Source organism: Equus asinus, chromosome 6, assembly GCF_041296235.1.
Source record: "Equus asinus isolate D_3611 breed Donkey chromosome 6, EquAss-T2T_v2, whole genome shotgun sequence".
Classification (NCBI taxonomy): domain Eukaryota; kingdom Metazoa; phylum Chordata; class Mammalia; order Perissodactyla; family Equidae; genus Equus; species Equus asinus.
In genome coordinates, this window is record NC_091795.1 from 75,265,452 (window position 1) to 75,288,524 (window position 23,073).

The 23,073-nt window shown below is 37.3% G+C and overlaps 1 protein-coding gene across 2 annotated transcripts in view; it reads right to left on the minus strand.

Moving 5' to 3' along the window:
* TTC27 (tetratricopeptide repeat domain 27) overlaps positions 1–23,073 on the minus strand; it is a 176,440-nt gene that overhangs the window by 117,304 nt on the left and 36,063 nt on the right. For both annotated transcript variants that reach the window (XM_014854931.3, XM_070512289.1), the window contains 2 exons: positions 21,518–21,630; positions 10,831–10,897 (listed from right to left, as the gene is read on the minus strand). In XM_014854931.3, coding sequence (XP_014710417.3) covers positions 10,831–10,897; positions 21,518–21,630 — 180 coding nt within the window. The remainder of the gene's footprint in view (positions 1–10,830; positions 10,898–21,517; positions 21,631–23,073) is intronic.

A 23,073-nucleotide genomic window follows, 5' to 3' on the forward strand; every position in this document is an offset into this window, starting at 1 on the left:
ATTACGATTTGGGTCTATTCTAGAATTCCAATTAAACGGAATCACACAATCTAGCTTCTTTAACTGGAAATCATGTTTTTCAGATTCACTCACACAGTTATTGCATGTATCAGTACGTCACTTCTTTTTATTGCAGGGTATTATTTCTTTAGATGGATATACTGCAGTTTATCATTTACTTGTTGATGGATGTTTGGGTTGTTTCTAGTTTTAAGCTATAACGGATTAAACAGCAAAAATGTTTGTGTGTAAGTCTTTGTGGGGATAAATACTTTCAGTTCTCATTGATAAATATCTAGAGTTGGAACTGATGATTAACCATATGAGAAAACGTCAAACTGAAAGTGGTTGTACTGCTTTACATTACATTACACTTACAATGTATCAGAGTTCCAATTACCTCACGTGGTATTTTAAGTCTTTCAAGTGGTATATAGTGGTATCTTGCGGTTTTAATTTGCATTTTCCCGATGACTAATGATATTAAGCATCTTTCATGCTCTTACTCATCATTCACATATCTTTGGCAGTATCTGTTCAAATCATTTGTCCATTTTTAATTGGTTCGTTTGTCTTATTGAGTTGGAAGGGATCTTTATTTATTCTGCATACAAGTCCTTTACAGGATATATGTACTGTGAATATTTTCTCCCAGTCTGTGTCTTGTCTTTTCATTTTCTTGATGCTGTCCTTCAAAGAGCAGAAGGTTTTAATTTTAATGAAGTCCAATTTACCGGTTTATTCAATTTTTCTTTTATGATTCATGCACTTAGTGTTCTAGCTAAAAATTGCCCATTACCCCAATGTTACAACCATTTTACTTTAAGGAAACACAGTAGAAAATTGTTGCAACATTTGGGTCAATGATTGACTTTTAGATATAAATTTGCTTTGTGATTTCTTCATTGATCCATGGGCTAAGTATGTTGTTTAATTATTTGGTTTCCAAATAGTTGGAGTTTTTCTAGATATCTAAGAGTTATTTATGTCAAATTTAAATCCATTGTGGAAAGAATATACTCCATATGATGTTAATTTCTTATTCATAGACATTTGTTTTATTGGCCCAGTATATGGTCTTGCTGAACGTACCATGCACACTTGAAAAGACCCTGTATTCTGAGCGTATTGTTCTCTAATATCAAGTATGTCAAGTTGGTCGATAGTATTGTCAACATTATCTACGTATTTACTCACTGTTTTTATCTAGTTGTTCTATCAATTGCTGAGAGAGGAGTGTTAAAATCTCCAACTATGATTGTGACATTGTCTCTCTCTCATTTCAATTCTGTCAATTTTTGCTTCATGTGTTATGCAGCTATTATTAGGTACATACACATTTATGATTATGTCTTCCTGGTAAATTTTCCCATTATTATTATGAAATAGCCCTCTTTGTCTGTGGAAATAGTCTTTGTAATGAAGCCCATTTTATCTGATATTACTTCAGCAAATCTAGCATTTTAATACTTAATCTTTGCATGGGATAATATTTTCCATCCATTTTTATTCAACCTATCTGAGTCTTTATACTTAGAGTATATCTCTTAGAGACAGCATATAGTATGTCCTTTTTTCTCATTCTGACAACCTTTAACTTTCACCTGCAGTATTTATCCATTAACATTTAATATCATTACAGATACGGTTGCATTTATTTGTTATTCCATTGTACTGCCTTTCCTGCCTTCTTTTTGGGTTATTTGAACATATTTCAGATTGCAATTTTAACTTATCATTGGATTTTTAGCTAGATGCCTTTGCATTTTTTAAGTAAGTGCACTAGAATAACAATATCTTTAATTGTTCACAATCTATTTAGAACAAATAGTGTACATATGTTTTCACTCATATATATAAGATAAACAAACACATGGATAAAGAAAACAGATTAGTGGTTACCAGAGGGGAAGGGGGTTGGAGGGTGGGCGAAAGGGGTAAAGGGGCACAAATGTATGATGACGGAAAACAACTGGACTATTGGTGGTAAGCACAGTGCAGTCTGTGCAGAAACTGATATGTAATAATGCACACCTGAAATTACACAATGTTATGAACCAATGTGACCTAAATAATTTTTTAAAAATGAATAGTGTAATCCTTCACATAAAATTTACATGAGAATAAGTCCATTTATCCACACTTGCATGCTTTCTACATAGTTTAAAAAATACCAAGGGACAATCATATAATTTATTTAAAATAGAAATATCTATTTTAAAGACACTGTAAGGAAAATGATGCTCTTTTATATTTATCCAGATGTTTACCATTTCTGATGCTCTTTATTTCTAACTGAACATCTGAGCTTCCATATGAAATTATTTTACTTGAGCCTGAAGAATTTCCTTTAGCATTTTTTATAATACAGGTCTGCTGACAACAAATTCTCTTAGTTTTTTTTTAATCTGAAAATGTCTTCCTTTGGCCATAATTCTTGAAAGATTTACTAAATATGGAATTCTGGGGTGATACATTTTTCTCTCAGCACTGTTCCACTGTCTTCTGCCCTCCACAGTTCAGGATGAGAAGTTGGAGATATTTGGAATCATTGTTCCCACTTATTTAATGTGCCAATTTTCTGTTTTTCATCAAGACATTCTCTCTATGTTTTATCTTCACCAGGCTGACTATGATGTACATAGGCCTGGTTTTCTTTGTTTCACCTTGCTTAGGCCTCACTGTGCTTCTTGTATCCATAAATATATGACTTTCATACCTTTCGGCAAAGTTTTAGCCATTACTTCTTCAAACATTTTTTCTGCCCTATTCTCTCTTTCTGGCACTCCAATTACACATATGTTGGGCCTTTTGATGTTGTCCCACATGTCCAGGAGGGCTTGTTCATTATTTTTATCTTTTTGGTCTCTCTGTTCTTCAGACTAGACAGTTTCTGTTGATCTATCTTCAAGTTCTTTAACTCTTTCTTGTATCATCTCCATTCAATGGTTAATCTCATCCAGCATATTTTTATTTCACATATTTTATGTTCAGATTTAAGATTTCCATATGGCTTGATTTTGTAACTTCTATTTTTCTCTACAAATTTCTCTCTTCATCACTACTACAAGCATTTTCTCTTTATGTCACTGAGTATAATTAAAAGAGCTTTTTTTCTTTAATCTTTGTCTGCTAATTCCAACATGTAGGTCATGTTAGAGCCAGTCTCCACTGACTCTCTTTTCTCTTATGAATGGCTCACAACTCCTTGGTTTTTTAAAAGATTTTATTTTTCCTTTTTCTCCCCAAAGTCCCCTGGTATATAGTTGTGTACTTTTGGTTGTGGGTCCTTCTAGTTGTGGCATGTGGGATTCCGCCTCAGCATGGACTGATGAGCAGTGCCATGTCCGCGCCCAGTATCCAAACTGGCAAAACCCTGGGCCGCCGAAGGGGAGAGCGCGAACTTAACCACTCAGCCACGGGGCCGGCCCCTCCCAATTTTTTCATTCTTCGTTTGCTGAGCAATTTTGCATGGTATCCTACGTATTATGACTGTTATAGTGTTCAGACTGTGACTTGGGTTATGCTGTTCCAAAGTGTTGGGCTTTTATGTTTTTTGTTTTTGTTTTTTAAAGATTGGCACCTGAGCTAACAACTGTTGCCAATCTTCTTTTTTTTTTTTCTGCTTCTTCTCCCCAAACCTCCCCAGTACATAGTTGCATATTTTAGTTGTGGTCCTTATAGTTGTGGTCCTTCTAGTTGCGGCATTTGGGATGTTACCTCAGCATGGCCTGACTAGCAGTGCCACGTCAACGCCCAGGATCCGAACTGGCAAAACCCTGGGCCGCCAAAGTGGAGCGTGCGAACTTAACCACTCGGCCACGAGGCCTGCCCCTGGGCTTTTATGTTTTAACACATAACTTGGTTTGATTAAACCTGAACACACAGTCTGTTAGGTGGTTGCTCAAATCTCATCTGAGTTCCTTTATGCTTAGCTGAGCTACTTAGAGTATGCCCTAAACACGTGTAGCTCAGGGGTGAGCCAGACACAGACAAAGTTTATATACAGAATGTAAGAATCCTCACCTGTCACTCTCTCCTTTATGAAATGCCCCCTTCACATGACAGCAGTCATGGCAGCCCCAAACTCTGCCCTTAGATTATTGAATTGTTATGGAGTCTTAGCTGCCCTGCATGTAAGACACTGAGATTTAGCCACAGGATAGAAACAACCAAAACAAGAAAATGGCCCAATGTCATTCTTCCAAGTAAACGATCATCTCCAGAATCTTTCTGCCTTTGGTCATTCCCCAGTGTCATTAGGTAGTTGCTTTTTGGTTTTTTGTATTTTGTCAGTAGATTGTAATTTTTATCTGCAGAAGGATGGTTCCAAGAAGAGCTTACTTGGCTATCACAGAAGCAGAAGTCTTCCAAACAAATTTTAGAATCAGCTTGTCAATCTCTGCAAAGAAAAAAAAATCCTACTACAATTCTGATTGCTATTGGATTTAATTTATAGTTTTTGTTTTGTTTTGTTTTGTTTCGCTGAGGAAGATTCACCCTGAGCTAACATCTGTGCCAATCTTCCTCTATTTTGTATGTAGGTCACCGCCACAGCATGGCTGACAAGCGGTGTTAAGTCCACGCCTGCAATCTGAACCCACAAATGTGGGCTGCTGCTTCAGAGAGGAGCATGCCAAACTTAACCACTATGCCATGGGGGGCCCTAATTTATAGTTCAATTTTGGAAGAATGGTCAGTTCAACAATACTGAGCCTTCCAATCTATGAACATGGTAATCTCTCCATTTATTTAGATATTCTTTAATTTCTCTCAGCATTATTTGTCTTTTTCAGTGTACAGGTCTTCTACTTCAGTTAAATTTTTCACTAGACATTCAAGATTTTATGCTATTATAAATGGTTTTGAAATGTCTTTCCCAATTATTCATTGCTAGTAATATATAAACACAACTGACTTTTTATGTTGACCTTGTATTCTAAGACCTTGCTTAAGAGTTCCAGTAGCTTTCATGTCCGTTCTTTAGGGTTTCCTAGGTACACAATTCTGTCATCTATGCATAACCAGTTTTATATCTTCCTTTCCAAATTGCATACCTTTTGCATCTTCATGTCTTATTGCACTAGCTGGAATTTATAGTTCAATGGAGGATAGGAGGGCCTTTTTCCTGACCTTAGGGGGGAAAGATTGTTTTACATCAATAATGATTTTAACTATAGATTTTTCACAGGTTGATAGTCCCTTCTATTCCTAGTGTACTAAGAGTTTTTATAATGAAAGCATGTTGAATTTTTTCAAATGCTTTTCTGCTTCTATTGAGATAATCCTTTGGCGTTTCTCCTTTACTATACTAATAAGATGAAGTGCATTGATTGCTTCATGCTTAAACAAATTTTGCATTCCTGGGATAAACACTATTTGGTCATGACTTATTATCCTTTTTATACATTGTTGTTTCATACATATATTTTGTCCAATTTTGTAGTTGTTTACAATGAGAGTTCAAATCCAGTATCAGTTACTCCAACATGGCTGGAAGTAAATCCACAAATAAGTGCTAATCTTAAGCATGGTTAACTGTCAAGAAAGAAGTCTAGCAGTTATCAAAGTAGATGGTGGAGCCTTGTAAGATTCCACAAATCCTTTTACTTATTCTATCTATTCCTAAAATAGGATATATACAAGTAACTCAGTTCAACTCCAGTCAAAAAATATTAAATATTAAAAAATATTAAGCCTCTGCTTAATAACAGTTAACCTACAAACCGATACAAGAAACAAAATACACCCATCTCCTGCTTCTTTATAAGTAACCAGGTTTTAACCCAGAGATAGCTACAAGGTTCATTATGCCAATGAGTGCCTATTAAATTAAAATGCATTAGTAACATTTTAGAGACAAATATTCAAACCGGAAAGAAAATCAAACTGGTGGGCTATCTTGCTTAATATAGAAAATGTCATCACGAAATGCTAATACAAACTATCATAAGTATTGTGGCTATCTCACAAAGTTACACTGCCTATCTTAAAAAATTAAAATTAAGAAATGAATATTCCCTAAAAGAAAAACAGGTGATCATTTTAATCTGTAAAAGTGGTTAGCAAGCGATTTTATGTTTATAGATAAATATTTAATAGCTTTAAAACTGATAGCAGAAAGAGAAAATACATATAACATAATGTGTAACTTCCAAAGGTCTTTTTCCTTTTTTCATTTACAGAGACCTTGGGGCTTCAGACAGACAGTCAGAAGGCAGGCTGCCAGTATCAATTCACGCTTAAGCAAAACTTTTGCCAATGAAAACTGAAACACCTGTATGAATTAACTAAATAGTTCCCATTTTCAACAATGAAAGGAAATTAAAAGCATTACTGAATGTCACTGACTTGGCTCATCTGAAAGGAAATAACGTAGATAACCCAGCTAATTTTAAATTATCAAGCCAATATGACATAAATGGCTCTCTAAAACAATATGGGCTATTTTTACTATGACTCATTCAGCTTTCCTGAAATGTGTGAATATAATGTCTCAGGAATAGCACTACACAATGACAACCTTAAAAAGTCAAGTATTTCTTTTAGGACAAGCTTCCAATCTTGTGGAATTAAAACATTTTCCAAACACATCTCACATACATTTCAACATGCTGTGCACCAACCTGAAAACACTGGCAAAAATTCCTCCAAAAAAGAGATTTCACCATCACTTTAGTAAACTTTAGGACAGTTCATGAAAACTGAACAAAGTTCAAGACCAATAAGCCACTCATTTTTCAATAAATATTTACCAAATGTCCAATAACCATGGTTCGTTTCCCTCCAAGTGCTTACAATCTTCTGGTCTAAGTATCAAGATTTCTACTGCATTTGCTCTTCCAGCAACAGAGGAAGACACGTCACAGCCTCAACAGCTCACAAGCCCAGTCCCAGCCACCAGGCTGCTGCCAGAACAGGGAAATGGATGCCCAGCAAGAAAGAGTATACTGTTTCCTCTCTGCTTCCTTCTCTTCCACATCTACAGCCAATTCCAAACAGGTCTCATCCACTTGGGAATTCCTACTCCTTAAAAATAGAAATGTGGGGCTGGCCCCGTGGTGGAGTGGTTAAGTTCGCATGCTCCACTTTGGCGGCCGGGGGTTCACCAGTTGGGATCCTGGGCACGGACCTACGCACCACTCATCAGGGCATGATGTAGCAGCATCTGACATAGAAGAACTAGAAGGCCCCACAACTAAGACATACAACTGTGCACTGGAACTTTGGGGAAGGGGAAAAAAAAAAGAGGAAGAAAGGCAACAGATGTTAGCTCAGGGCCAATCTTCCACACCAAAAAAAAAAAAAAAAAAAGCATACTTTAAGAAAAAAAGTGTTGCATAAAAAAATAGAAACGTTCTCCTACAAATCAATGACCAGAAGATCTAGCTCATCCCTGAATACTACGGGTCCAACAGCCTCTACCTACTCCAAAGTAACTTCATATACGTTCTGTAATCTGATCCTCAAAACTAGTTTTCAGTGCCGAGGGAGGGACACATCACTCCTTCCCCCATTCTACAGAAGAGGAAGATGAAACAAGTGGTTATCTTTACCAATAGGTAGTAGTATTACCTAAATTATGGGCCTAAGTGGAGCATTGCAGCAGCAAGCTGTAGAACAAAAATAAATCCTGTTCCAGACTTCTAGCATATTTCATTCATTTTCTTATTCTGCATACATTCATTAAGCAACAACTATGAGTAAAGCCTTGAAGCACTGTACCAGGCCTTGTGGAAGACTCAGAAAAGAACAGAGCCTAGTCCCTAAAACTGGGAGTTTATAGTCCTGTGGGGAAGGTAAGACATATACATAAATAATTATAATATAAGCCAAATGTGATCCTTGTTAAAAGAGACGCACGGACAAAAGTTCAAGAGTTCAGAAGTGGGGGAGTACCTAAAAGTGGCCACCCTTGTCTCAAATAACTCTTTTGGAGTTATATAGGATATAAATAAAGGGTATTTTATACATAGGATATATAGTTATGCCACTTTTTTTTTTTAAAGATTGGCACCTGAGCTAACATCTGTTGCCAATCTTCTTTTTTTCCCTTCTTTTCCCCAAAGCCCCCCAGTACATAGTTGTATATTCTAGTCGTGAGTGCCTCTGGTTGTGCTGTGTGGGACGCTGCCTCAGCATGGCCTGATGAGCGGTGTCATGTCCACGCCCAGGATCCAAACCGGTGAAACCCCGACTGCTGAAGCAGAGCGCACGAACTTAACCACTCGGCCACAGGGCCGGCCCCAGGATATATAGTTATATAGGATATAAATTTCAATGAAATTCTTCATTAAAACCAGGGGCCACTTTTAATTAATCTTACTATCCGCTTCTGTATCACGCGCAAGGAAGGGATAAGAAGACTTATCTTTTTCTATCAGAAGACGGACTGATAGAAAAAAGCAAGAGTTGACACGGGTTGATTTGGGTTTTTCTGGTGTATTCTGCATGCTTCCTTTAGGATAAAAAAAAAAAGGGAGGATTCAGAGCCCAAAGGATGTCTGGGGCTCCTAAAAGCCCTCCTCATATAAGAGTTCCTTGCCCTACTTCTTACCAATTAAAGATTTACTTGGGATGAACAAACTCATCTTAGAAGAGTTAGGCATGGCCTTGTGAATCACTGTAATCTAACAGCTTTCCTCCAAAAAAGAGATCGGGCCTCAGGTCAGTTCTGATCTGGAAAAGAGCTGGAGGAGGAGAGAAAGCATAAATTTCATGTATTGTAAAGCCCTTCGGGGAAAAGTATCAAATTTGAATTTATGACCTTACCACAAGCGAGGAGGGACGAGTTACCTACTAGCAGAAGTTATCAGATTAATTACTTCAGAAGTATCTCACGGTATACAAGAAGAAGAATGGGAGAAGAAATTTTTAAAAAAAGATTCAAAAGAAATAGGAAAAGGTTTAAAGAAAGGAATAAATATACTCCTACCCACAAGAAAAGCTAAAAAATTTGTTTGACTGTAAATAGAGTATTTTAGTGTGATTTCAGGAAAACTGTGGATAATATAAATATATCACACTAAACTGCTTATGAGGCCCATCGCAAGAAGATGTTGCTACTGACCATCCTCCCCAAGAAAGGCCAGCAGGAACACTTCTTATCATATGCTGCATCCTGTTTACCTCAGCCATCAGAAGAAATCCAAGCATCCTGGTCATCATTTATCATCTGGACACTTGTCCCCATCCAGCTCTCTACTTCCCTACTCCGACTCTAACTCACCACCATTCCAGACTCTCCGCATCCTTCCCCGTGCCTCACATCACGCAGACCCGGGTCAACGTCACCTTCCCATCAAGATATCCCCACCACCCTATCTAAAACAGCCATTCCCATCCCATTTTTACTCCCTTACCCTACTTTACATTTTTCTCCTGAGCACTTTTTATTAAATGTCTATTTCTCTCTTTGTCTACTGTGTATTTACCCCACAAGAATGTAAACTGATGTAAATTCCAGGAGAGAAAAGACTTTGTTTATTGCTGTATCCCCAGTGACTACCAGCACAATATCTGGTAAATATTAAGTATTCAACAGATATTAGCTGAATGAATAAATGAGAAGTACATAGTAATTTTTAATATATCTTTTAAAAATGTTTAACACTTTACTTGTCAAATTCCTGATGGCATATGTAACAAATAATTAGGGACATTTTCACATAGTTATGTAAACACATACATGCTATAATGATAAACAGCAAAGATTTCTAAGAATACTGAAGTGGGAAAATAAAGGCTCAGAGAGGACTCAAAGGATTAACATCTAACCAATTCCAAAACTGTATATAGAAAACAGTAACTTGCAAAATTTATATTACAGTACAAGTACAAAGTAAGCTAGCTTTCCTTTCTACAAGATAAAAGTACTTTATTTTTGCCTTATCTATAAAATAACAAAGGAAGAAAACATCAGAATTCTAACTTGTTTCCTAACTACGATAATAAAAATGCCTTTGGAAAAATGATGTATCTTAAGCAACTTGTGTTCATTGAAGACATGTATATCTTCTTTTTATCCATAAAACTAAAAATATATGGACTGACTCCTTGCTCTATGCCTTTTCTCTTCTTGAAAAGCCTTCTTTGATCTCGAATCCTCAAACATCTATTACTCTATCTTTCCATTGCACTGCCACTCTTTTCCAACTGAGGCCTTCATGTATCGACTTTATTTTCTTACACCCCATCCCCTCCTTAATTCTCAGGAATGAGGTGACTACCCAGCTATTCCACTGAAACTGTCCTAGAGAGAAGCAATGCACTTCTAATTACCAAAGCCCACAGCCTTTTCTCCTGACTGCTCTACACTGTTGAATGCTAACGAGCACCCTCCATGCTCTTGGTATTGCTTCCTTCCTCAGCCTCTATAACCCATCCTGGTTTTGCTCCTAGCTCTCTGAAGTCATCTTTCTCATCACACCCATGTAGGCATCACCTTCAGCTTTAGACAAGAGAGTTGCATACTATACTAACTTTGGAGTGATGATTCAAATTTGCTGTGTCACTTCATTTATTCATTCAACAAACATTTACTGAGCACCTATTATGTCGGAGATAGTGGACTAGGCCCTGGGATCAAACAATGAAACAAGAAATGTTTGGTCACAGCCCTCAAATACAAGCAAGTACAAAGAAAAATGCTTATGTTTAAATCAGCAGCAAGATATAGGCAGCCTGGAAACTAAAATGATGATTTTTTCCCCCTTAATTTCCTTAGGTGGCAGTGTTTCAACATAAGCAATCTAAGGCAAGAACATACCAGAGGCAAAATAATTTACAAGGAAAAAAGTATGAAATGAAAAGGAAAAAGACTTTACTCACTGTTGTAAATGCCAGCAGCTCCTCCTCAGTTAACTTATGCACCGGATTATTCTTTTGGAAATTTGTGCTTTAAATTAAAAAAAAAAGAAAATTAATTCTACAATGCATGTTGTAACTAATGAAATATAACTTTTAAAAGGCAAAGTAAACTCTATTTATATATTTGAAAGCACATATTTTTATATTATTGTATTGTATACAAATATAGATATGAATGTGTGAAAGATAAGTAGTACAAAAAGTAATAAATGCCGACAAATAAAATGTGGTTGGTGTACTAAATGTCAACAGAATTTATCTTACTAGGAAAAAAGAAAACCAGTATGTGCCACTCCACAAAGAAAAAGAAAAGAATTAATATGGCACCAACTCCTGTGTATTAAACTCACGCCAAAAAAAAATATTACTATAACCATTAGACAGGCAAAACTTAAGAGGCTGTCAAAGAGGCAGAACGATAGGAATCCTTAGATCCTGCTGGTCCAAGTATGATTCGGTAGAATAATTCTGGAAAACAATTTAGCACTATCCTATAGAGTGATCATTCACGTATCCTGAAATCAGTAATTCCATCCTCTGTATAGAGTCCAGAGAAATTCTTGAACAATTGTACCAAAAATCATATACACAAATATCCATGGTAATATTGTGTGTAATAGGGGAAATCCATTAACAAACCAAATATCTGGATGGGGCAGAGCAAAATGGCGGGGTGAGCTGACCCGGGATTTTCTCCCCTCCAAAATACAACAAAAGATTGGAAGAACTGAATTTCAGAGAATAAACATAATGCCAGCTCGTTAGAGACCTACAATACCAAGAAGGCGGAGATCATAAACCTAGCTTTACCCCTTCGGAGGCGCTGGAACGGTAGGAGAGAACATCGCTCCCTCCCCTAGAGTCTGCGATCGCTGCGGCGCGGGTGGGGAAGGAGCGGGGGAGGGGCCGTGCGACCGGGGGATCATCCAGGACTCCTGCCGCTGATTCAGTGGAGACCCGCTGACAGGGGGAAAGCTTCCATCCGCGGGGACCCTATAAATCAAGGGCCTTGGGAGACCAGAGAACAGAACTGATCTGAACCCAGACCCGCGCGTGTGAGTAACAGCCCCTCCCCCCCAGCAAAGCCAGTGGGCGCAGCCATCTTGCCCCAAGGCGGAGAGCTCATAACACTCGGCTCTCGACCCCCATCTAGTGGCGACAGGCTGTAACTGCAACTGAATTCTACCACCATGAGAAAAAACCGCTCCTCTACCATCCAGCAATTTATAAAAGCCCCAGACCAGAAGGAAAACAATAAAAACATAGAATTAAGTCCTGAGGACTTGGAAGTAGGTAAACTAAGTGATAATGAGTTCAGAGCAGCTATAATCAAAAAACTCAATGAGAGAGAGAGAAACAAGCCGAGTTCTGGAGTTACTTCACAAAAGAGATTGAAATCATAAAGAAGAATCAAATAGAATTACTTGAGATGAAAAACACAATGGACCAGATAAAACAAAATACGGATTCCCTCAATGCCCGTGTAGACAACATAGAGGAGAAAATCAGCATAATCGAAGATAGACAGGCTGAATGGCGCCAGACAGAGGAAGAAAGAGAACTAAGAATTTAAAAAAATGAGGAAAATCTCCAAGAGATAATGGATTCAATGAGGAGTAAGAACATAAGGATCATAGGAATTCCTGAGAATATGGAAAAGGAAACTGGAGCAGAAAGTGTGCTTAATGAAATTATTGAAGAGAATTTCCCAAATCTAGGGATCGACGGAGAAATGTGTGTAGAGGAGGGTTTTAGATCTCCTAGATTTGTCAATGTAAAAAGACCTACTGCAAGGCACATAGTAGTAAAGTTGGCAAAAAGGAAAGATAAGGAAAGAATACTCAGGGAAGTAAGAGAAAAAAAGAGAATAACCTATAAAGGAGCCCCTATCAGACTGTCAGGGGATTTCTCTACAGAAACCCTACAAATTAGGAGAGAATGGAGTGACATATTCAAAGCTTTAAAGGATAAAAATCTTCAGCCAAGAATACTCTATCCAGCAAGAATTTCCTTCAGATATGAGGGAGAAATTAAATCTTTTCCAGACAAACAAAAGTTAAGGGAATTTGTAACCAAAAGCCCTCCATTACAAGAAATCCTCAAGAAGGCTCTCATACCTGAAAAAAGAAAAAAGGGAGAAAGGGGACACAATCCACAGACTAGGGAGACCGATGGATAGAACCAGAACAGGATAGCAAATATTCAATTATAGCATTAGGGTAAAGGTAAGGAAACTACCAAAACAAGGACGATCTTAGCGCTCTAACTACCAATTAATAAGACGAGTTGGAATAAGAAATGAAAATAATTATTTAGGAGGGGAAGAGCAAAGGGTCTAAATCAGTATTGGTCAAGTAAGTAAGAGACCACCAGAGAATAGACTATATTATACACGAGATTCTAAATACAAATTTCAAGGTAGACACTAAAATAAAGTACAGAACAGAGTCACAAATCATAAATAAGGAACAATCTAAGAAACCCAGCATAAGAAATTGCAGTATTAAATGGGTAGTCTAAAGCACACAGGAAAAGAAACACAGGAAAACAAGATAATGAGTGACAGATTAACAGCACTAAGTCCACATGCATCAATAATCACTCTCAATGTGAATGGATTGAACTCTCCAATAAAAAGACACAGAGTGGCAAAATGGATTAAAGAACATGATCCAACAATTTGTTGCCTCCAGGAAACACACCTCAGCCCCAAGGACAAACACAGACTCAGGGTGAAGGGGTGGAGGACAATACTTCAAGCAAATAGCAAGGAAAAAAAGGCAGGTGTTGCAATTCTCATATCAGACCAAGTGGATTTCAAAATAAGACAGGTAAAGAGAGACACAGAGGGACAATATATAATGATCAAAGGGACACTTCATCAAGAAGAAATAACACTTATAAATATCTATGCACCCAACACAGGAGCACCAAGATTCATAAAGCAACTATTAACAGACCTAAAGGAAGATGTTAAAAACAAGACAATAATAGTAGGGCCCTCAACACCCCACTCACATCAATGGACAGATCATCCAGACAGAAAATCAACAAGGAAATAGTGGAGCTAAATGAAAAACTAAAACAATTAGACTTAATAGACATATATAGATCACTTCACCCTGAAAGAGCTGAATACACATTCTTCTCAAGTGCACATGGAACATTCTCTAGGATAGACCATATGTTGGGAAACAAGGCAAGCCTCTACAAATTTAAAAAAATTGAAATAATAACAAGCATCTTCTCAGATCATAGTGCTATAAGGCTAGAAATTAATTACAAGAAGAAAGCTGAGAAAGGCATAAAGATGTGGAGACTAAACAACACACTACTGAACAAGCAATGGATCATTGAAGAAATTAAAGTAGAAATAAAAATATACCTGGAAACAAATGAAAATGATAGCACGCCATACCAACTCATATGGGATACAGCAAAAGCTGTATTAAGAGGAAAATTCATCGCAATACAGGCACATCTTAACAAACAAGAAAAATCCCAAATAAGCAACCTTAAAGCACACCTAACTGAACTAGAGAAAAAAGAACAAATGAAGCCCAAAGTCAGCAGAAGGAGAGAAATAATAAAAATCAGAGCAAAAGTAAATACTATTGAAACGAAAAAGGCAGTAGAAAGGATCAATGAGACAAAGAGCTGGTTTTTTGAGAAGATAAATAAAATTGACAAACCACTAGCCAGACTTACAAAGAAAAAAAGGGAGAAAGCTCAAACAAACAAAATCAGAAATGAGCGAGGAGAAATAACAACAGACTCTGCAGAAATACAACAGATTATAAGAGAATACTACAAAAAACTATATGCCAACAGAATGGATAACCTAGAGGAAATGGATAAATTCTTGGACTCCTACAATCTCCCAAAGCTCACTCAAGAAGAGGCAGACAATTTGAACAGACCAATCACAAGGAAAGAGATTGAAACAGCAATCAAAAACATCCCAAAGAATAAAACCCCAGGACCAGATGGCTTTCCTGGGGAATTCTACCAAACTTTCAGAGAGGATTTAATACCTATCCTTTTCAAGCTATTCCAAAAACTTAGGGAAGATGGAACACTTCCTAACACATTCTATGAGGCCAACATCACGCTGATACCAAAACCTGACAAGGACACCACGAAAAAAGAGAACTACAGGCCAATATCACTGATGAACATAGATGCAAAACTTCTAAACAAAATTTTGGCAACCAGAATTCAGCAATTCATCAAAAGAATCATACATCAGGGGGAGCTGGCCCCGTGGCCGAGTGGTTAAGTTCGCGCGCTCCGCTGCAGGCGGCCCAGTGTTTCGTCGGTTCGAATCCTGGGCGCGGACATGGCACTGCTCATCAAACCACGCTGAGGCAGCGTCCCACATGCCACAACTGGAGGGACCCACAACTAAGAATATGCAACTATGTACCTGGAGGCTTTGGGGAGAAAAAGGAAAAAAATAAAATCTTTAAAAAAAAAAAAAAAAAAAGAATCATACATCAGGATCAGGTGGGATTCATACCAGGGACACAGGGATGGTTCAACATCTGCAAATCAATCAACGTGATATACCACATCAACAAACTGAGGAATAAAAAACACATGATTATCTCAATAGATGCAGAGAAGGTATTTGACAAGATCCAACAGCCATTTATGATAAAAACTCTGAACAAAATGGGCATAGAAGGAAACTACCTCAACATAATAAAGGCCATATACGACAAACCCATAGCCAACATCATACTCAATGGGCAAAAACTGAACCCCATCCCCCTGAAAACAGGAATGAGACAAGGATGCCCTCTATCACCACTCTTATTTAACATAGTACTGGCGGTCCTGGCCAGAGCAATCAGGCAAGAAAAAGGAATAAAAGGAATCCAAATAGGGAGGGAAGAAGTGAAACTCTCACTGTTTGCAGACGACATGATCTTATATATAGAAAACCCCAAAGAATCCATTGGAAAACTGTTAGAAGTAATCAACAACTACAGCAAAGTCTGCAGGGTATAAAATCAATTTGCATAAATCAGTAGCATTTCTATACTCCAGTAATGAACCAACAGAAAAAGAACTCAAGAATACAATACCATTCACAATCGCAACAAAAAGAATAAAATACCTTGGGGTAAATTTAACTAAGGAAGTGAAGGACCTATATAATGAAAATTACAAGGCCTTTCTGAGAGAATTGGATGACGACATAAGGAGATGGAAAGACATTCCATGTACATGGATTGGAAGAATAAACATAGTTAAAATGTCCGTTCTACCTAAAGCAATCTACAGATTCAACGCCATCCCAATCAGAATCCCAATGACATTCTTTACAGAATTAGAACAAAGAATCCTAAAATTCATATGGGGCAACAAAAGACCCCGAATTTCTAAAGCAATCCTGAGAAAAAAAGAACAAAACGGGAGGCATCACAATCCCTGACTTCAAAACATACTACAAAGCTACAGTAATCAAAACAGCATGGTACTGGTACAAAAACAGGTGCACAGATCAATGGAACAGAATTGAAAGTCCAGAAATAAAACCACACATCTATGGACAGCTTATCTTTGACAAAGGAGCTGAGGGCATACAATGGAGAAAAGAAAGTCTTTTCAACAAATGGTGCTGGGAAAACTGCAAAGCCACATGTAAAAGAATGAAAATTGACCATTCTTTTTCACCATTCACCAAAATAAACTCAAAATGGATTAAAGACCTAAAGGTGAGACCTGAAACCATAAGCCTTCTGGAAGAAAACGTAGGCAGTACACTCTTTGACATCAGTATTAAAAGGATCTTTTCGGACACCATGCCTTCTCAGAGAAGGGAAACAATAGAAAGAATAAACAAATGGGACTTCATCAGATTAAAGAGCTTCTTCAAGGCAAATGAAAACAGGATTGAAACAAAAAAACAACCCACTAACTGGAAAAAAATATTTGCAAGTCATATATCTGACAAAGGCTTAATATCCTTAATATATAAAGAACTCTCGCAACTCAATCACAAAACATCAAACAACCCAATCAAAAAATGGGCTGGAGACATGAACAGACATTTCTCCAAAGAAGATATACTGATGGCCAATAGGCACATGAAAAGATGCTCATCATTGCTGATCATCAGGGAAATGCAAATCAAAACTACACTAAGATATCACCTTACACCCATTAGAATGACAAAAATATCTAAAACTAATAGCAACAAATGTTGGAGAGGTTGCGGAGAAAAAGGAACCCTGATACACTGCTGGTGGGAATGCAAACTGGTGCAGCCACTATGGAAAACAGTATGGAGAGTCCTCAAAAAACTAACAATAGAACTACCATACGATCCAGCCATCCCACTACTGGGTATTTATCCAAAGAGCTTGAAGTCAGCAATCCCAAAAGTCCTGTGCACCCCAATGTTTATTGCAGCACTGTTTACAATAGCCAAGACGTGGAAGCAACCTAAGTGTCCAGCAACAGACGAATGGATAAAGAAGATGTGGTACATATATACAATGGAATACTACTCAGCTGCAAAACAGAACAAAATCATTCCATTTGCAATAACATGGATGGACCTTGAGAGAATTATGTTAAGTGAAATAAGCCAGCGAGAGAAGGATAATCTGTGTATGACTCCACTCATATGAGGAATTTAAAATTATGGACTAAGAACAGTTTAGTGGCTACCAGGGGAAAGGTGGGGTGGGGGGTGGGCACAAAGGGTGAAGTGGTGCACCTACAACACGACTGACAAACATTAATGTACAACTGAAATTTCACAAGATTGTAACCTATCAATAACTCAATTAAAAAAAAAAAAAAAAAAAACAGGGGCTGGCCCCGTGGCCGAGTGGTTAAGTTCGCGCACTCCGCTGCAGGTGGCCCAGTGTTTCGTTAGTTCAAATCCTGGGCGCGGACATGGCACTGCTCATCAGACCACGCTGAGGCAGCATCCCACATGCCACAACTGGAAGAACCCACAACGAAGAATACACAACTATGTACCGGGGGGCTTTGGGGAGAAAAAGGAAAAAATAAAATCTTTAAAAAAAAAAAAAACAAAACAAATATCCAAAAGGAGACTGATAAATTGTGAAATATTCACCCAACGGAATGCTATACTGCCAAGTAACCTGCAGCTCTACACAACATGAACGAATCACAGAAACACAATAACGAGAGGGAAAAAAATCACAGAAGACTACATATAGTAAAATACCACTTTTATAAAGCTCAAAGACAAACAAAATGAAGCCAATGTGAGTAAATATATGTTTTGAAAAGGCAATAAAATGACAAACAAAATTCAAGCTAGTGGTTACCTTTTGAGGAGAGCAGGACGATGAGACGGAAGAAACACAGAGACTGTGCTAATGATATTTGTAATCTTCTAGTTCTTGAGTGGTGGGTTCACTTTATTATTAAACTATATAATTTACATTTATATATTATATAAATTCTTTTGTATGTAAATATTACTTATATTAAGAATGAAAAGAAAATACCACTCCACAAAATAGGAGGACTTCCTTGTAATTTTCAATATTTTTAGAGGAGTTTATAATGAGCATTAAATGTTTATATAATAATTTTTCAATGAACTATTTTTATTGTTGGTAAGAAAAAATAGCAAATGAAGAGAAAAGAATTACGAAATCACTTCATTTAAAACATACACAACATACCCACACACAGACATTTCTAGTTTGACTGCACAAAGGACTTTTGTACCAGGGCAGTAAGATGACCCAATTAACGCCTAAGGTCCTTTCAGTTATAAGACTATGATTCTGATGAGTGAACAACAGCATAAATGTCATTCCATGATAAGAACCTCATCCAAAATGGATCAACATTCATCTCTCACACAGAAAATTCCAATCCTAAATTCATTGTATAAAGCATACAGACAAAGTGAAATGTGACAGGGTCATTACAAATAATCATGACACAGTCACTGAGTCAGGCCACCACTTTTGACCATAATTTACTGATTTAGGCTTAGCATATATTAATGCATACCTGAAAATCAGACAATTTTTTTTTTTGGTGAGCAAGTTTGGCCCTGAGCTAACATCTGTTGCCAATCTTCCTCTTTTTGCTTGAGGAAGATTGTCCCTGAGCTAATATCTGTGCTCATCTTCCTCTATTTTTTTGTAGGTGGGAGGCCGCCACAGCATGGCCTGATGAGCAGTGTGTAGGTCTGCACCCAGGATCCAAACTCACGAACCCTGGGCCACCAAAGTAGAGCATGGGAACTTAACCACTACGCCACCAGGCCAACCCCCAGATTGTTAATTAAAAAGAATTATCCTCCCCACTCCAGCAGTCTGAATTACTGAAGGACTGCTATATTTTAAGCTATATATACTTAATCCCTCCCACAATGACTTTACATAAAAGCAATCAAGTATACTGAAGTATACTTGACCTGGGACAAGTTCCAGTGTGCAGTCCAGGTAGAATCAAACTCAAGCAGGAGGCCACAGAAGGGCAACAGTAGAAGGGAAGGAAATGAAGCCGGCCCCAGTGTTTTGCCAATCTATCAATTATAAGAATTTACCTTCTCTACGTCTCCATTCCAAACCAACCCAGCCTGCCACAATGTCCAAGTTGCCTCTTCGTAGGGTTTAGTGGCCATGGGGATCAGACAAATATCAGGCAGTATAACAAAATCACTGTTTACAAACCGCACAGTAACTCAGTTCATGCAAATCATCACTTCACGAGTGTTCTAACCCAGAGGTTTATAAACTGTATTAGATGCTCTAAGATTCAGAATATGATCAAGTAGTTTCTACCAAACAATGAAGATGTAAATTGTCCATGAAATGCAGTCAGCACCTTAACTGTTCTATATATTGAGATTCCACCAAGATCTTATTTGGGGAAAATAACAGTATTAGAAGACAAGTATTTTCTTCTTGGCTTTTAGTCCCCTCTCAACTGTGAAATCTAACTCAGTACAGCTAAAGCTCAACAGACAGGAATGCCTAAATATATATATATTTGGCTTGATTTAATTTTCTGATTAATTGACAACTATGAATGCATGAAAATAATGTTTTAAGAAACAGCATAAAAGAGAACTCAGAATTTGGGGTCAGTAAAACCTGGATTCAAACCCTAATTGTTGCTTTGTTATTCTGAGCAACTCATTTAGTTGTTTGAACTCTGTTTTGCCATCTGAAAAATGGTGAAAAATAACAACCTATAGGGTTACTAGAATATAAATCAGGGATAATGTGAAAGTACATGATATTCCTAGCACATAGTATTGCTTGTAAATGAATGCTATTTAGATTATTTAAACACTAAGTATCATTATGAATCGAACAGGTAATTTTTCAGTGGTAAGCATAAATTCTGTCACTGGAATCAAATAATATGATAGGTCAATTGATTTGGATTTATAAACAGAACTCTACAGGTATGCTCCCTTTTAAACAAACAAAAGGGGACTGCAGAACTGAATTCTACTTTTGCATAAATGAAAACCTACCGTGAGTGTAAAGGAGGTAAAATGCTATGAGGGAAACACAAAAGAATGAGTTCTACTGAGTTAAAAGACAAGTCTTTTTTCCAAATGCATCCTTTTTTAAATTGCTATTACTAGTTCAGTTTCAATACTGTAACTTTGTGAGATATCCTATTTTGAACATTCCTAAATCTCCAGACAGGAAATGTGATATTTATATAATCTGAGAGTACCTACCTAAAAAATGTTAATTACAAAGGTAAAAAAGAATAACTTTACGTTGGAGAAGCCTGGCAGACACCACTTTAATCATGGATCAAAGTTAATACCAGCAGTAGTGGGACAAATCAAAATTGTGCTCTATCTGCTGGGATACGAGAACCACAAAACTTCCCTTCTCTAATATCCCTGCTAATGAAGCATAATGTGAACCTAATCATAATTTTATAAATCAGACAAATTCAAATTGAGGGAACGTCTACAAAATAACTGGCTTATAAATTTCAAAAGTGACAAGATCATGAAAGTCAAGCAAAAATGAGGAACTATTTCAGATTAACAGATAGTAAAGAGACATGACAATGAAATGTAATGCATATGTTCTAGACTGGATCCTTTGCTATAAGGGAGATTATTGGCACAACTGGCAAAACTTGAATGGGGTCTGAGAATTAAATGATAGTAAATATAAATATTAATTTCCTGATTTTGATAGCTGTATTGTGGCCATGTACAAAAATACTCTTATTTGTTGGAAACACACACAAAAGTATTCAAGGGTGACAGAGCATCCCATTGGAAAATTATTCTCGAAAGTTCTTTCCAACGCCTTGCCCTTGCAACCTTTTCCAAGTTTGAAATTATTTCAAAACGGAAAAAAAAAAGGAAAAACTATTTCCACCACACATAAGGTTCTGTTCCTTGGTATGGCTAACCAAAGAAATTTTACTTATGAAGGAAAGAGAAGGATGAGTTTACAAACTCACAGGAGATTCCTGGGATTCCTAATCTCTAACCCTTTAAACGGCTGCCCAAGTATTCCTTCTGGATCTTCATAAGCATTACAAGATTCCCTATTCAACTAGAACTCTTGGGATCTCCTTGAATAAAGATTTCCCCAACACAAGAGAACCACATGCAAGGTGTTCAAAGTAGCCCAGTAAGTCACTAACTTACCAGATCCCAAGGATAACAGCAAGCTCTTCAGCACATAGGTCAGGCATCTGAAACTGTTCACAATCTGCTAATTTTATCTCATTCAGAACAGTATCATCATTGAGCTCAAGATTCTGGTGGAATACAAAAAAAATATTTAGACCAAAAATTAAATTTGATTCATTCAACAGATGGTATGCAATAGATTGCTAAGGGGGATAACTTGCATTTTTGTTTAAGATTATACAATGCCTACATATGGTCAACAGTCTGTTTCTAGTGAAAAACGTATCTAGGGACAATTTCTGTGCAGAAATGGAGGATGTGCCATCTAACCTCAGGAATGTACTGACAATAACAATAATAGGGAATAAGAGCTATCATTGGTTGAGCCTAGTATGCAAAAGCCCCTTTACTGATACAGGATTCAAAGCCAGACTATTCTATTCTCTACCTCTAAATTCTACTCTAAAACATCAACACCCAACTCTGTCTCTCAACAGTATAGTGTAATTAGTTGTGAAATGTTACAAGTGATTTGTTGTTAATTAATGACAGAAATACCAAATTGACAACCTGATTCTAAAATTTATATGGAAATACAAGGATCTACAATAGCCAAAACAACCTGAAAAAGAATAAAATCTGAGGACTTAGAGTACTTGACAGAGTACTTGCTTTCAAGAATTACTACAGGGGGGCTGGCCCCGTGGCCGAGTGGTTAAGCTCGTGCACTCTGCTGCAAGTAGCCCACTGTTTCGTTGGTTCGAATCCTAGGCGCGGACATGGCACTGCTCATCAAACGACGTTGAGGTAGCATCCCACATGCCACAACTAGAAGGACCCATAACGAAGAATATACAACTATGTACTGGGGGGCTTTGGGGAGAAAAAGGAAAAAAAATAAAATCTTTAAAAAAAAAAAAGCATTACTACAGGGCTGGCCTGGTGGCCAAGTGGTTAAGTTCTCGCACTCCGCTTCGGCAGCCCAGGCTTTTGCCAGTTCAAATCCTGGGCACAGACATGGCACCACTCATCAAGCCATGCTGAGGTGGCATCCCACATGCCACAACTGGTAGGACCCACAACTAAAAATACACAACTATGTACCAGGGGGCTTTGGGGAGAAAAAGGAAAAATAAAATCTTTAAAAAAAAAAAAAGAATTACTACAAAGCCAAGAAAGTGTGGTACTGGCATTAAGACAGACATGAAGAAGAATGGAATAGAATAGAGTAAAAAATTTTAGACCCATGTTATATGGTCAATTGATTTTTAACAAAGGTGCCTAGGTGATTCAACAGATGAAAGTCTTTTCAATAAATGATGTTGGAACAACTGGATATCCATTTGGGGAAAAAAACGACCCTCTACCCTTATCTCATACCAAATACAAAAATTAAACCAAAATTGATCAAAGACCTTAATGTAGAAGCTAATACTAAAGTACTTCTGGAAGAAATCATAGAAGAGAATATTTACAACCTTGGGGTAGGCATACAGTCCTTACTTAGGACACAAAAACATGAACCACCAGAGAAAAGCTTAATAAATCAGATATCATCAAATTAAAACTTC